Below are 17,167 nucleotides of genomic sequence, written 5' to 3'. Positions count from 1 at the left end.
GATTCAGGCTTAAACCTCTGCTGACACAGGTTCTCTCAGGGAGAGGAGACATATCTAAGGCCAGCAACAGTTGCACTCCCATAGGGCCAACAGCTGAGGAATCTTTGCCTGTCCTATCCACTGGAAGGAACATGTTACAGAAATGGTTTATTTCCTACATTGCAGAAGATGAGAGAACAGACACTGAAGAAAGTAACAGAGAAAACCTTTGGAGGTGGTTCCAGGAAGACTTGATAAGAGGAACACTGGCTTATCAATAGTGTTTCTCTGTCTTAGCGCTGTCTACTTTGTTCCATGAAAAACAAAGGAAGTAAAGGGGAACACTCCTATTTCGGGATTGCCTTCCTATCTGGTCATTTTTTAAAACATCACAAAACTAAACTCACGCTTCCACTCATCCAGTGGAAGATCCATGTTATCAAAGGTGTCATCGTATTTCTCAGCTTCAATTTCTTCCTCAGAATCGTGAATTGGTTCAAAGTAAGGATGCATCAAAGCCTCAGCTGCTGTGACTCGCTTCTCTGCATCCAGCACCAGCATCTTCTCCAAAAGGTTTACAGCTGTTGAACAGAAAACAAACAGTGCATTCAAACCATGCCACTGATTTCACCTCATACACAGTAATGTTGCCCAGGAAATCTTTTAAATAAACACAGAGCTGCAAAGCAGAATCATTCTATAGTTCATCCTATAGCTCTTGCATGTCCAACTCATTTTCACCAGGGGCCAGAATCAGCCTGGCGGTTGCCTTCAAAGGGCCGAATGCAATTTTAGGACTGTATAAATGTAGTAGTGATTTTAGGACTGTGTAACAGCCCTAAACAGTGGCGCCCGTCTGCATGACAAAATAATGTTGTGAGCAAGCTGGGATGTGTACAAAACCAGACACAGAGATGCTCCCTTGCTTCTGTATGCAATACAGCCACACCACCTCAGGTCATGACTTCCCTGCTCCAAGACCAGCATGCTTGGGGCTGTCCCAGGTGTCTGTCATCACTGCCACCACTGTGCTCTGGTTCTAAGGTACATCACAACTGGATAGCAGCAGAAGGAACAGGTGGGTGTAGAGTTAAAGAGAAATGCTCTGTGTGTGACCAAATCCAAGCCCAGGTACACTTTGAAGGTGGCTAAGGCAAGTGTTTTCCATGCTCAGAATTCTCAGTGCTGCCTTTATCTGCTGTGTGTTTCTGACCTCAGCCAAAACAATTCATGAAAATCTTGCATGTTCCTCTCCAGTGGATTTTGGATGAGGTTCACTGTTAAACTGTCAAAATCAGCTAGTGTAAACAGGTGTGATGAATGATTTGTTTATTCTCTGTTTTTCCATCCTGAAAGAACATTCCTGGGTTGGATGGAACAGCTGAGAGGAAGAAGAGGCAGCAGTGCTGGACAGGACGCTGCACCTCCTGCTTGCCACATTGTGGATTCTCTCCAACCTTCTCTCTCAGACCATGAGCAGTTGTTCTCTATGTAAGGAGCAGCCAGATGGGCACAGAAGTGATAGGAAGAAACATCCTAAAAACCAAATGGAAATGTGTCTCATCCGCAGCTGAGAAGTTCAGTGAGCTAACCATGCAGTCAGGGTAAGAGCTGCTTTTTAATCATGCTTATTTCTACTCTATCTAAACATAAAACTTAAACCTTTTAAGTTGAGAAGATTCAATTATCCTAATTGATATTCTAATAAAACTGGCTTTGTGAGTGTCTAGGTCATTGGGGAATGGATAAGGTTTGGGCAGAGCCACCTCAGAGCTCTGACTGCCTCGGGTCATGTCACAGTTATGCACACTCAGTATGCTCTTCTGGCTGTTCATACCTATCAAATCCAAGCCAGTGCTTCTCAGGAATGCACAGATGTTTCTCAGGAGGTAATCATTCCATGACATGTCAGCTCTCTATTTGCTTGCATTTCTACTGTAGATCAGATTGCGCTTTCAGAATTATATTTCAAATATAATACACACAAAAAAATTATTACATATCTTTTATTTCCCAGGGCTCTTGAGAAAGCTGCTCCAGTAAAACCATTAAGCTGGATCGGAGCCTAAAACATAAAGTATTTTTTTGACTCTTCTAAGAAATATCTGATTCCTGGCAGAGCCTAAACTTAGCAAAGTTCAGCCACTAAAATCAGAGTTATGAATTATGGAAAGCAAGAGATAGAAAAGCACAAAAACCCATCACAGAACCCACCACGTGACTGGTACTGCTGCTGCCTCCAATGCAAACACAAGACACATTGTACACAACCACACAAACTGTCTTACCCAAAGGACTTGCATACTTCAAGATGGACGCAAAATCTTTTTTCTGGACTTTTGGGAGGCTTTTGATATAGTTTTTTGCCTTAAAAGAAACATAAATATTAAATTAGACCTTTGCTGCCGTTCCAATGTAACAACATTAACCATATGCTTAATAGGTAATTCAACAATGCTTTGATAGCACATTGTACAAATGGATTTTTTGAGGGTCATAAACCCTGATTATATTCACCTTCTTGTTGAAAGGATTTTTTTTTTTACATAAAGCCTTAAAACTGTGATTAAAAAATGATAATGTAAAGCTTTAATTATTAGTGCTAAATATTTAATATGTTAATTAGAATAAATATGTAAGTATAATTTGAAAGAATGTCATAGTTTACAGGAATCTCTAGAAATGAACCTTATACAGTAATTCATTAATACATAAATTGTATAATTACTCTAATGATTAATCTTAGGTTTTTCTACAGTAGGGCCTTAAGGATTCTAGATGGACATCCACACAATAATAGGAAAGATGACATCAGAGACATCTGCGAACAAGTGGGTTCTCTGAATAGGTTGATGTTTTCAGTACATTTCTGATAAAGGTAGTAATGCATCAGCTCAGCTGTTTACATGGTACATACTGGAAACTTTGAAGTTTTTAAATATATAGATTATTCAAGTGTCCTGATCATTTTCTGTGCACTCTTAATATCCAGTAGCTATTCTGGGTGTGCAAAGCATTTCAAGGCAGAGATGTACCCTCAGGGGGCATTTCAGTAGTCAATATATATTATCTCAGCCAGTCTAGGAACTGAGCATAGCTTAAGTCAGATTAAGACACGTGAAACCAACTGACGAAGCAGAATACTCACATCTTGACTCTGCAGTTTTTGAACAAAATCTTGAGTTGGAGTACCTGTTATTTTCATGATTTCTGTGAGTTGGTCCAGATCTGAACACCAGAAATAAGGAGCAAAATCTTTCACCATAAAACTAAACACCTTGCAAAAATTGTGAGTTTCTTCACTATTGGAGAATAAAGAAAAAATCACAATGCAAGGACTGAACAGAAGATATAAAGGATGAGATGAAAGTTCTCTGTTTTTCTTGCAAAATGCAAGGACACTGAAAGCACCTGAAATAAAATGTCCTGTAACTTGGGAACACATAATTGAATCATCTGCAAACTGCTCTAATATCATCAGGTAGCCTCTATATTTTGGGTCAAAAGCAGTCCAAAAGTATTGGAGTATCTGAACAACCAACACATATTGGATGCATTGTCCTGGTGTATGTAATACTTAGGTGACACAGGCAGGAGAAGTCACTGGGAACATCAAGTGGTACAACAAACAGGACAAAAATCAGAGGAAACCACTCTTTGCTAGTTCTTCTCCATAATGAGAAACTTCAAGGATAGATATTAATCCCTCTGCTCCTCATTTCCCACTTGCTGAGCTCAAATTCCAGATGCTGAGATGTTGAAGACACTGGGGGTCAGGCATCAGAATGCTCCCTAGTAGTTAATATTTTGAGTTGCATGTCCCTTCTGTGTCCTAAACCAGCACAGATTAACCACTGACAGTATTAGCTGTTTCAAAGAAGAAACACGAGATTCACAGGAGGTTAATCCTGCAGGGAACAGTTTGATGACTTGTTGCTGCTCTGGTAAGAGCAGCAGATAAGAAGCTAGAAGCCAGATTAGTGTCTAGCACACCAGGATTCCATCAGCCCTGGCAGAAAAGGGCAATGTTGGGTAATGCTGACAAAATAAAGAAATAAATAAAATCCCATAACAAGCTTGCAGGATAACCTGTTCATAACACTAAACCGAAAATTCCTTGTTCACCTACCTACAGCTGAACCCATGGCTACATTTCCCTGGCAACAGGTAATACTGATTCACACACTCAAGGGCCATCCAGGACTGTTACGTGAGGGCAATTTCCTTCAGTACACAGGATGCAGAACTTCAGCCAATAGTTTTGAAATCTCCAAAACCCACTACGACTAAACTACTAACATTTCCACTCACATTTACAGTGTAACTTGAAAATTATGACTCATTCATTTCCTCATTTATGTACCTTAAAGCTCAAGCATTAGTTTAGAAACGCCGTGTTAGTCAACAGCTGTTCTTTGGCAGGGATTTTACTATTTTTTCGTTAAGAACTAATGTGTACTTAAAATCTGCACAGCTGAAATAATTTGATGTATTCTACTTTTCCACAGCCCAAATCATTTATTTGGTGAATGCCATCTTCCTTTTCTACATTTTTGCTCACAAAACAAGAATAAGATGATCCATGCAATGAAGTCCTATTCTTACATGTAAGTACTTAAATACAAGCATAACTAAAAATAAATAATTGTGATGCTGTTATTCTGTAAACAGATATTTGCAGATAGGCAATTTGTTGACTGGAACTCCACAAGGGAGTGTAAAAGGATTAGGCTGAGCTGTCAAACATACAAAGCTGGAAACCAAAAACAAGTAAAAAATTCTTGTTGTCTTCTATTAACACTGTCATCTATTAACTATCACAACTACTACTGCAAATAAAGTACCACTTGAGGTTGAATTATGGCTTAGTCTTAACTGTTTTCTTAATTCCTCAGCAAGGAAATGATAGGATTAGGTGTTTTCTGTAAATATAAAACATTTTACTAGGTGTTATTTACATAACATTTTTTGGTAAAAGTCTCAAAAAGCATGAAATGGACTCGCATGTGCACATAAGCCCATATACTGCAGCAGAATCTGTGCGTGTTCTGGAGTTATGGAATCTATTAATAAAAAAATTAAAATATGCCTTTTCTGTCATCACAGAACCTTTTACCTGATGATTTGAGATGTGATCCAAAGATCACCTATCTTCCTCCACTGAAAAAAATTTAGTAATACAAGTCTTAATTTGCAGATGTGCAAAAGTGGCACAGATATCAAATAACTGCTTAACAAGAAAGGTGCAAGCCATTGTACTATTCATTTCAATTTATGATCACTAGTTTTTGAACAGATCTACTCTATCACGTAAGAACCTCTCATCATTTTCTTACATTAGTGTAATAAATTCACTGAAGGATACGATCATTGCCTTTGAACAGAGGCCTCCCGGTTATCATCTCAGCCATTATACAGCCCACAGACCAGATGTCAACTGAAAAAAAGACCAATAGTCGCATTAAATTGCTGAATACTTGTCCATTTAAATGTACATAAAGTTTAATTTAAAACATAGTTTAAGGAAGTGTAAAATTTACCTTATAGCCTGTTACAAAATAAATTAGTGCCTTGACAATTATAAGGAACAGCACAGCTATAACTGCAAGCCTTTCTGACTAGCAAACTGGAGATAATCTGATAATATGCAGAATCAGTTTCTCAGTAACAGGCAGATGCATGTGGGAAGTAAATTTTCAGCGCTTTCAAAACCTTCCATAGTTATCCCAATGTTACTTGATTTCCATCCTCCTGCCATTTCCCCCCTGTCTGTCCCAGTTACAAGCAGCACATCTTTGTAGGAAGATAGATGACAGCACAGAACACAAGAACATAGAGCAGACTGTCACATCTGTATGCATTTATATCACTTTTTTCCAACCACCTTGGCACTTTGTTACTCTCAGAAAATACACAAAAAAGCCCTCATACTCACAACCACCAAATAATTACCTGCAATCTATCTATAAGGAAGTTTTACATAACTGTATTGTCATTTCCACCTCAAATTTCTTGCTCCACCAAATGATTACCTGCAATTTATCTATAAGGAAGTTTTACATAACTGTATTGTCATTTCCACCTCAAATTTCTGGCTCACTTCGGAAACAAGGACTTGATTATGTATTGCCTGATTCAGTGAACATTTCAGCTCTGTCACGACTTTTCTGAAGAGACGCTGACCTGTTTGTGTATAATGCATCCAGTTCAGTATGACCTCTGGGGCTCTGTACCACCTTGTAACCACATAACCAGTCATCTCACTGTCTGTGTGCCTCGCCAATCCAAAATCCAGAATCTGTAGTGGAAGCAGAAAGAACATCCTGATCACACAGCTAGTTATTTACTTCATACAGGCTTTACAAATGTGGAAAATAAAAGAATTGGGAGCATTTTGCAGAGATTGGCTTATTTTTTCCCATTGAAGTGTCTTGCTCTCATTTGAAAAATCAAGACAGAAGTAGGAAGGAGCTTTAAATTTTTTTCCCCATGTTAGATATTTCTATAGCAACACTAAAAAGCTGTAAAACCAGTAAAGAAAATGATAAATTCTCAGATTTTTAATTAAAAAGATACACATCCCATTCAATGCAAAAAGTTCCCTGGCCATGGAATGACTATTGTAGCTTGTTACGGCTAAAAGAACAGCACCATTCTTACGTGGTATTCATTGCTCTCATATCCCAGATCACACAATTATTCAAGAGTGCGTTCCAACAACATTCAAGTATCTTTAAGAGTTTTCATACAAGGGAAAGCTTCCTCTAGGTTACACTGAAAATATACAACAAGAGTAGGGAATTATGATTATTTAGCCCCACTGAGTTTTTCTAGACCTGCTGTGTCAAACTATAGATCTCTGTAAGAAAGACAAGGTCAGTGCAATTTTTTTTGAAGGATTATGCACAATTTAGCTTATTTCTAAGACTCTCATACATTTATCTTTAGATATAGTAATGTGTACATCAGCAAGATTAACAATGAATGTTATGACCTTTTGTCAACTTGTACAGAATCGGCTAACGTAAAGACCCACCCGCATGGACCAACAAAAGATGGTGCCAAAAGACGTGGCCAACAGGGAGGAAATTCCGCTCCTGGAATGACAGTCCAGAGTTTATTGAGAAGCTCATGCTTCTAACAAGAAGCAGGTGTCTCATGTAACTAAAATCTATTCAAGATAAATCATCATCATCCACAGATGCTTGAATATGTAGCTTTGCATGAACAGCCACTAGTTTCTGTGTGTGTCGGGTTTCACACATATTGACAGGGCAGAAGTTTTTACTAGGAGCACCTCTGCATTATTACACCAGAAGTGATGTTTTTGTAATGCTCTCTGTAATTAAACATTTTAAAATATTTTAGGAGCTCTATCATTCCCTGACACCAGCAGAAAGGAAAATTATATTTTCATTCATAGGTCAAGAGTACAAAGTGTTATCACTTATCTTTATTGCCATACTTGAAACATCATTTTCAAATCTTCCCCATAACTGCTAATTATAATGCCTACCAGTTTAAAAACAGGAATAGCATGCAAAGGAAGAGATTTTTATTCTTAGCAACAAAATACAATTCGTTACAGTTGAAGCTACCCCTCAGAAATTGGGGTACCTAACATTTACTGGACTCAGAGTATTTGCAGTAACAAAATATGCTTTTATACACAGCTTTCAAATTCATTCTACATATACAACACATATTATGTCTTCCCAGTAACACAGGAGGTGGGGTGGAAAAAAAGGAAGTTTAATGTAACAGGTCATAAGCCAAATGTGGTACCATCTATTCCAACACAGCTTTTTAGACCTTTTCCATACTAAGGCTTGTGACACTTGGGAGGTGGATACAGCTAAAATATAATTTGGGTGTGTATTTATGGAAAGCAGAAAACAACAGGGAGAATTTTTGTGCCTTATGTATTAACTTCAGGATTTTTATTAACATATTCATTAGGTTCAGGAACAAGCATATCCTGTTAGCACTTAGTATTAACATGGTACCACTTCAACAACAAACTTGACGTGAAACTATTATTCTCATACTCCCACCTTCAACTTTTCAGCTTGAACTTCCAAAGCAATTCTCAGAGCACATTTTAAAATCCTTTTTGTAATGCAGGAATTATGAAATAGAGACCACATTTCCCTAAGCTCCTCAAGGATAAGCTCCCTTTCCACTCAGCAAACTTAATCTTCCTAACTTGCTTCAATAACTGTAACAAAAATAACTTGGAGACCACAGAAAGGGCAGTGGTTTCCCCTCAGGCACCCTTCACTATCACATTTCTGATTCCTGTGTAACAGTTGAGAGCATCAAACAAGGTGGCCAGAAAGCTCATTGTGAAAAGTAAAACTGATTGCTTATTAATTAATTACCAATTCAAGGAACTGTTCCAACTTGCCTACAGCCTCACCGCTGCTAGAGCTGATGCAAGGGAAGCTGCTGAGCGCACAGACACGGGGGAAAGAGGGTTTGGGTGATCCCTGACTGCCTGGTCCTGCACCCAATAAACTGACCTTGAAGGTGCCACCTCCAAGCAGGGTCACATTTGCCCATCGCACCCGAACGCAGACACACAGGCAAGGGAAGCCAGTTCAACCTCCTCTGGTGTGAGAGAGGTCCCAGTTACATCCTCGCCTAGGTGTTTTTATGCATCCTTCTCAACTTCCTACAGTTTGCTTTCTGTTTATAGACCAGAGTTGCCTTTAGACAACCAGGATTTCTTAACTGCAAAGGTGTGTTTTTCTTTTGCATATGTTATCAGAGCTTATTGTACAACCAGCGACAGCATCATTTCACTCTGAGAGTCAAGAAAAAAAAGCACCCTAAAGCTTAATGCCACATTTTCTCCTTTCCATTGTGAAAAATTGTGCTCCGATATAGAATTATTTGCCTCAGAGTTTATCTAAAAGCTTAAAAGTCTCCAAGGTAACAGAAAAATAAGTTGTGTTAAATAAGGAGATACAGTGATTGTGTCATGCAATGATGTCTTAGACCTGGGCTGCATCTCAAAATGTAATTGCACAGCTGGGGGGTGGGGAAAAGAAACAAGTACAACTGCATTGGCTATATTCTCTTTTCTTCCCCATCTCACTCACTGTTTGGCCACCCACAAGGCAGGAGGAGACAATGATTTTTGTGTCAGATAGGGAAATTCTAAAATGACAGGACCCTGAACATTCAGGTCAGTCGCCAAAGGACAAAAAATTGTATTACAACAACTACACACAAGTATGTAGTTTGTATGTTATATGCTAAAAATCATCCTTGCAGTGTTGCATCAACTTTTATTTAATTAAGGGAGTGCTTCACATCCTATGGTCTCGTTCTGTATCTTCCCGCTTGTAGAGTTTTTATATTTATTCAAAGCTGGAATTCCAACATAACTGAGCTTCTCCCACAAAGTCTTATACCTCTTTTAGGAAGGAAACCTTGGTCATAAAATCCAAATGTACTTACATATCAGGACACAAATGCCCCTATTCAAATTTACTGTTGTTTTGTAAGGATGTATAGGCCAGTCATGACTCTAGCACAGCACAAAAGATGTAGCTTGATTTTGTAATTAACTGAAAAACCCTCACTAGCCTTTCCAACCACTAGAGCTAAGAGAAGGCAGGTGAAAAAAAACCCAAAACCTCTAAAAATTGATAAAAAATTAAAATACAAGAACAGAATTAACTGGGGACTCGAAGCAGTCTGGGGCTACTACCTCTGCACTTGAGAAAATTAACTATATTCCTAAAATAAGCAGTATTGAGTACTACATAATTCTACTTTGTAATAAATAATGGGCTTTTTTATAAAAATGCCATTCTACACAACTGAATAGATGAGTTTTTGCTAGGTCAGGGTACATTGCATTATTATTTCTGAAGTACGAATATTATCCACTCTAACAGGCTTTGGAAGATTTCCAATACGTGTAAGGAACTGCAGTCAGAACTGGCCAGATTCAGTATTTCAGTCCAATGATTTAGAAGGAGGCTTGAAGTGACAAACGTGCGTATGGGAATATAGTAGAAGATACGGTGAGGAGGTTGGTTAAATGTAAATACCCTGAAGTGACTTGCGCCTGTCTGTAGAAAAAGCACATACATCACACTAATTGTTTTACTGACCTTGTGTGCTTGATGAGTAGAACCTCTGTGTTAGATAACATAGGCCTGTGAGAAACTCTGGGCACCTCATCGCTATGTCTGAGATTCCTGCTTTGTTGTGAGAAGGAGCAGGAGGCTGCGCCGGCCTGAAGCCTTGACATACAGGTGAGCTCAGCAGGCCCAGGGATCTTCCAGCAGGGCTGAACTGACCAGCGCCTGCGTCCCCGCTTGTGTCACCTCTGCATGGGAGCTTAGGTGCTACTTCAGAGATCCCCTGGTAGAGAGGTAACCAAAATAAAACTTGCTCCTTGTGGTACATTTGTGCGCCTCTGGCTTTTCTTGCGATGTGCCTGTGTATGTGTACACATGTGCAGGAGAAGAATGACCCCTCAGATGGACGCTACTGAGAACATTTCCAAGGAAGTGGCAACATCTACACTTCAAGACAGGTAACTTTCCACGATGGGTGCTACAGCCCTGCTTCCCAGCGGTGCATGCCAGCTAAGTCCAGTTCCCACCCTGGCAACGGGTGTAGGTGAGCACCACCCTCCTGCCCATCTCTGGCGGGCGGCCCTCATGGGTGGGATGAGGGAGTCAGGGTACACACCAACACCTGCCCCACTGCAGAGAAGCAGCGACCAGGTAATACAAAAAATGTCATCAAGTTCTCCTGTCTTGCAGAGTAGTGGCAGGAACTGCTAATAGCTGAACTACAGGAGGCTGAATTAGGAATTGTCTCCCTTTAATGTATTTTTTTTATATCACTCCTTCAATTAAGAGCAAAAATGAAGAAGAACTGATATATTCCTGCTATGAAGTAATCTGTAGTCTACATGCAATTGATGCTACTGTTAGTTGTAACAGTGCAGAAGAATCACTTTCAAAGAAATAAGAAGTTCTCGTTCATGGTGAGCAGTATGTGATGTCTCTCATGCCCCTCTGAAGTGAATAAAACGTATCACAAAACCAGTTCTCCATTACAGTTCATATTGGGCTGTAACCATGACATGATTTTTTATTTTAAAACTATTTTTAGCTGAGTGCCTGCACACAAATATACCAGTATTCATTGCAACATACACACCACACAGGAAAAGGGTGAGTGTTTCTGTCACACACATGCACTCGGTGTGGGCACACAGCTGTGGCACAGACTGCTCCACCAACAACAAACCCACAGGAACAGTTTCAGTTCTTACATTGCTCCTCACCCAGCTGGAGGCACCCACATCGGCAACTGCTACAGTGGTGCCATGAACATAACAACCTCCTCACCAGAAATCCTCCCCTATATCTTGGAGTCAACTCCCATCTCCACCCTGGTAGCACTGGGCACCAGCTCCCCAGAGTGTCCTGTCTGCCTGGACATTTTCAGCAGGGACATCCTGGGCAATGTTTCCAGCTGGAGGTGCAGCCACTTCTTGTGCTTGGCTCTAGAATGATCTCAGGAATTAAACATCGCCTCTGCCATTCATAAGAAATGCACATTTATGTCAGCTGAGGACATATAAATAGGAGGTGAACTGACACTCACTATTCAGGGCTTTATTTCTCAAATAAATACTTAATTAATCTTGCGGCGACTGCAGTAAGACAAATGGTAAAATACTTATAAGGAGCAGCCCCTTGTAATTATTTTCAATGCTGTTACCACTGCTCATCTGGATCCTCTTCCCTTTCATATTCCTGTCTTCTCCTATTTCTCCCTGACTCCTCAGAGCCTGCGGGCTGCAAGCCTGGCCCAGCGCGGAAAGCAGCCAGCACCTCTGCAGATGTTGCACTGGTTGTCTTCTGTGGTGTGTTTCTAATATATCTGACTGTTTTTCCAAATACACGTATCCTACCTTCAATTCACAGTCTTCATTTACTGCCAAGTTTCCAGGCTTTAGATCCTGTAATCAGATTTGAAATAGTTGTTATTTATTTATTTTCCAGCAAGCACTATAAAACACAGTTTCTTTCTTTCATTTAGGTTTAATGGTTTTCATACAACTACTTAGAACAGCAACAAGTAAAACGATGTCATCAATCTAAATTAGAAAATGAAACATAACAAATAACAGAAACAGACACAAACTTGAATACATTTGGCTTTTTTTCCAGTATGCTTTCCCTCCGGATAAATCAACTTTTTTTTGCTGCTACAAGTCAGGAAAATATTTGTCGGTGAAGGAACTCACTCATCTTACTGTGACTGGGATTTGGACAGAAATTTGTAGCATTTAATACACCACAAAGTTAAGGATTCACGTATACTGAGATGGAATAAAATAAATTTCCTTCACTATTTTTGGACTGTACACATTGCATGTCTAAATGTACTTTCAAAAAGGTTCCGTATCCTGATAGACCTAGAAGGAGCACTGAAGGAATCAAAGAAGATTTTACTTAAAAGCCTCTGCTCCTTTCTGTGGGAAAATCAATTTCCTAATGAAGTCAACTGAATGGAGAATGCAACATGAAAGAATAAAATTCCCTTAAGCCTCTTTAGCTGTTGTAGGGACTTCTAATGTTCTTTAAAAGTCGTACTTCTAAGTTTAGCAGCAAAAGGAAGAGTACTGGAAATGACTAAGAAGCTTTTGCAATGTCAGTGACTCTTAGACATTCACAGTTATAAAGAGAAAAAAAAGTGGACTTTAGACACAGTAGGGATTCAAAAAGAATCAGATGTTTAATTTATCTCAGAAAAAAAATGAGGCTTTCAAGGCTCTAAAACTTGGGACTATTATTTCAGTTTCTATGTTTTCATTCCCCCTGCCCCCAACTTTGAACATTAACATGATGTTTAAACAACATTTAAACATTGTTTTTGAAAGTTTCATCCTAATTAAAAAAAAAAAAAAAGCCAGAAAAAAACCCTTTATCCATCTCAATTTAGACATTATTTGCTCTTGTGGGGATTTAAAACTCAACTTCACAAAGTAATTTAAGAAATCCAAATGTAAGTTGTATTTAGTGCACCTTGAGTTCCGAACTTACACTGATGTAGCCATACCACCTTTTGTTCCCATTGAACAAGAACCAAAAGGCATCATCAAACACTATAGACACTATAAACAGAATTTCAGGCATATTTATGAGAATGCTTATACACAAATACCACTCACATTATCAAAATATAAGCATCTTTTATATTGTTTCAACTTACCCTGTGAATTATGCCTGATGAGTGAATATACTGTAAAAAGAGAATGTATTTTTTAGTTAATGAGGTCATGACTTTAAGAAGTTGCCTAGGGCAGGGGAGGAAGTAATTTTTCGTAGTGGTAGATTAATCTGAAATAAGAAAATATTTATTGCACGGAAGATATTTTTTCATTATGTTTTTAATGTTCAGATAATAAACTAGCATTTTGCCCTTCCCTCCCCCAATAATGAGAAACCAGCAAATCAGTTTGAGTACTGCAACAGATCATACAGTTTTTTCTAATTCTTCCCATACATAAAAACCTGTTTCCAGTTATTTTTTGGCACTGCTAAATATATATATATATATATGCATAAAAATAAATCCTGCTGTTTTATGTATCAGAAATGCTCTCTTGCAATAGACGTCTCTGGTGTGCCATCGTAGTTTAGATTCATATGCTCCAGCAGCACAGAGTTTTAAGACATCATTTAAGACCAGGATGAAGCCAGTCCAGGTCTTAGCTGAGAATTCTCGCTACAGTTATTGCTGCTTCAGTACTTCCTCAACCTAACATGGAGAGGTGATGTTACAACATCTTTTACCTGAACATTTCCATCACCCTTCCAGTGACCTATTTAAGGGCTCTCAGAAGTCAAACCAACAAACTGGACACCTAGGACTAGTTCTTTTGGGAAGACATCTGACTGAATGCAGACATCTGCACCTGTGAATGTGACCAGATGCTCCCCGTTGAGGTAAGGAATTCCACTCACCAGCTGAGTGATGACCTACAAGAGACTATTTTTCATCAGGGACAACAAATGGAGCCTCTAGTAACTGGTTCAGACATAGGCACCCCCTTTGAAATGCAGAAAGTTGTCCTGAAGTGAGGACATGCTTTCCAAGAGCAGCCTGGGATGCGCTAGTACTGTTCGCTCCAGGTGTGGGGATCTGACCTGAAAACCCCCAAACCATACAACTGATGGCAGCTCATCCTACTGACACTAAGCAACATGAAAACAATAAAGCCTTTTTAACAAGTCCCCAGAAGAGACCTGGGTGGGCTGGGGAGTTGGGCGGGGAAAAATTTAATGAAATATAACACGGGCAAGTGTAGAGTCTTGCATCTGGGCAGGAACAACCCCAGGTTCCAGTATAAGTTGGGGAACAACCTGTTGGAGAGCAGCGTAGGGCAAAGGGACCTGGGGGTCCTGGTGGACAACAGGATGACCATAAGCCAGCACTGTGCCCTTGTGGCCAGGAAGGCCAATGGCATCCTGGGGTGTATTAGAAGGGGGGTGGTCAGTAGGTTGAGAGAGGTACTCTTTCCCCTCTATTCTGCCCTGGTGAGACCAAATCTGGACTATTGTGTCCAGTTCTGGGCCCCTCAGTTCAAGAAGGACAGGGAACTGCTGGAGATGGTCCAGTGTAGGGCAACAAAGATGATTAAGGGAGTGGAGCTTCTCCCTTATGAGGAAAGGCTGAGGGAGATGGGGCTCTTTAGATTGGAGGAGACTGAGGGGTGACCTCATTAATGTTTATAAATATGTAAAGGGTGAGTGTCACGAGGATGGAGCCAGGCTCTTCTCGGTGAAAACCAATGGTAAGACAAGGGGTAATCGATGCAAACTGGAATACAAGAGGCTCCACTTAAATTTGAGAAGAAACTTTTTCTCAGTGAGGGTAACAGAACACTGGAACAGGCTGCCCAGGGAGGTTGTGGAGTCTCTTACTGTGGAGACAATCAAAACCAGCTTGGACACATTCCTGTGTAGCCTCATCTAAGTGTTCCTGCTTCAGTGGGGGGATTGGACTAGATGATCTTTTGAGGTCCTTTCCAACCCCTAACACTCTGTGATTCTGTGAAAAGATGGATGAGAGGCAAATCCCACCAGCTTCACATGGAGAGTTTTCATTTTATTCCATCCTGAAGAACAGGACAATAACTGGGAAAGGAGTTACTGGGAACCCGCTGTCAGAGCCAGGAAAGACCAAGCAGGGACAGCTGGCATGGCATCAGAGGTGCACAGAAGCAGTGGACTTTGCAGGACAACTGTCAACCAGCCATAGCCCCAGTAACCATTGCCTTCTTCCCCAGCAGCCACCAACATAAGCAACTAATCTTTTAAATGCAACAGTCCCTCTGCAAAGGGACCCTCACTGTGCACCTGACGAGGGGACCAGGGAAAAGCAAAGCTACAGATCAAAGCCAGCTTCTTCAGACAGATCCAACATGCATTTCAGACTTCAGTTTCTGAACTTAAACAAGTCCCATACAACCTAAGCAGCACAAGATCTCAATTTAAGGCACCAAGTTTTTAAAGCAGTGACTGAACAAAAATAAAACCTCTGACATCTACTTTTTCCTCTCTTACACCTGACACAGCGCTCGAGGTGCAGCCTCCCAGGTTCAGAAAACAAGAGTGTGGGGGGGAAATAAATTAAAAAATCACTTCCCTTAGTCCTGTGCCTACAACTTTAGCAGTCCAGCCCAGACCGTGGTCAGGCTCTGCTGCCACACGGGTGCACTGTCGACTGCCGTGCCCAAGTCCATGTGGGTCTTGGCATTTGCAGCAGACCAGTTCCTGCTGAGTATTACTTGCAGATTAGGCAAGGTCTAACATCACCCATGCCAAAACGCTTCACAGGATTTCCTGGGGCAGACACAAAGGGCTGAGGGTGCAGCGCTGTTCCCCAGAACACAGGCTGTAAAACCACTACAGCAAACAAAGAACCATGAAATGCTGTGTCTGCCATGGATGTGCGGGAAGTGGATTGGGATGGGAGGAACCACATACAGAAAGACGAAGTTTGTGATTTGTATGCAGAGACCAAAGAGGATATATGTGCTTCCCTTTTTTTTAAGAAATGTATCTGTAAGTAGTTAGACTCCCAATACATTAAGGAAAAGATTATATATTCTGCCAATAGCCATCTTGATCAAGGATATCACAATGACTACTTGCATTCTAAATAATTTCAGTGTCTTCTTACTGAAGCCTCTTGATTTTCCAGAGCAGATGCTTAAAATATTCTATAGGTTATTTTTTGCTGGTATGACTGTACACAGTAAGGAAATATCTGGCAGATCCAGGAATTTCTGCATGTAAGAATGTGGCATGTAGAAACAAGAATTATAAGGGCTGCACCCTTCGGAGTTTGAGTTAAAGTAAATCTCTCCTGTTTGGGGGGAAGAGCGTGGTTTCGCTGGCATTCTCATCTCACTGATGGTTTTATGAGTGTTTCACAGCACCAAAATCATGTCAACACTTTGGGGAGAACCCCTATATTTTCTAAACACTCCTCTTAATACAACACTACTGAGATTACTTGAAATAGCACTTATTCCTGATGCTAATGTACACATCAGTCTTTCTGTAAGCTCAGATACCAATGGTGTGCTGCAGTGTTTCTTTAACAATCGAAGTATTTTTTTAACTGCATTTTATTATCTCCTGGCAGCTAGGAGCTCTAGAACTACAGTCTTCACTCAGAAGGTTTTCCATTACAGTTCAATACCCTGCTGAAACAGGGTCCTATCTTACTGATTCTCCATTTGTTGTCAGATTTTTCACTCTTAACATGAGAACAACATCCAGACCAGAGCAGACATATCCTTCGCAATGTTATTACCACTTCATCTGAACAATACTTGAATTAAGAACCCAGTTAATGTGAGTGAAGTGCCTTAGAACAAAGGAACTCCGTGCGTTATCCTGAAGACAATCTTCGGTAGCATGTACAAATCCTTGAATGCAAGCTTCAGATTGTGCTAGGAAGCTATTCAACAGTTGTCTAAATTCTAGGCATTCTTGTCTGTATATGCAATCTCTACACAAAATAAAAAGCTAATCAAAAGGGAATTAGAAAATACTCAGGAGAAAGTATTCTAGGCAGCACGCAAAATGAAGAGTGACTTGGCAGGAAAGGAAAAACTAAAGAGTAAATGGGT

At 40.1% G+C, this 17,167-nt stretch overlaps 1 protein-coding gene across 4 annotated transcripts in view; it reads right to left on the bottom strand.

Moving 5' to 3' along the window:
- Positions 1-17,167, bottom strand: part of MAPK12 (mitogen-activated protein kinase 12) — a 40,089-nt gene that overhangs the window by 3,153 nt on the left and 19,769 nt on the right. For 2 of the 4 annotated variants that reach the window (XM_065048917.1, XM_021298391.2), the window contains exons 5-11: positions 13,234-13,263; positions 11,930-11,977; positions 6,163-6,277; positions 5,345-5,416; positions 3,128-3,234; positions 2,268-2,346; positions 387-560 (exon numbers count right to left, since the gene is read on the bottom strand). In XM_065048917.1, coding sequence (XP_064904989.1) covers positions 387-560; positions 2,268-2,346; positions 3,128-3,234; positions 5,345-5,416; positions 6,163-6,277; positions 11,930-11,977; positions 13,234-13,263 — 625 coding nt within the window. The remainder of the gene's footprint in view (positions 1-386; positions 561-2,267; positions 2,347-3,127; positions 3,235-5,344; positions 5,417-6,162; positions 6,278-11,929; positions 11,978-13,233; positions 13,264-17,167) is intronic. The other 2 variants (XM_065048915.1, XM_065048916.1) reach the window with 1 other exon arrangement.

Source organism: Columba livia, chromosome 1 (assembly GCF_036013475.1).
Source record: "Columba livia isolate bColLiv1 breed racing homer chromosome 1, bColLiv1.pat.W.v2, whole genome shotgun sequence".
NCBI lineage: Eukaryota > Metazoa > Chordata > Aves > Columbiformes > Columbidae > Columba > Columba livia.
This window is presented reverse-complemented; position numbering and strand designations above follow the sequence as displayed.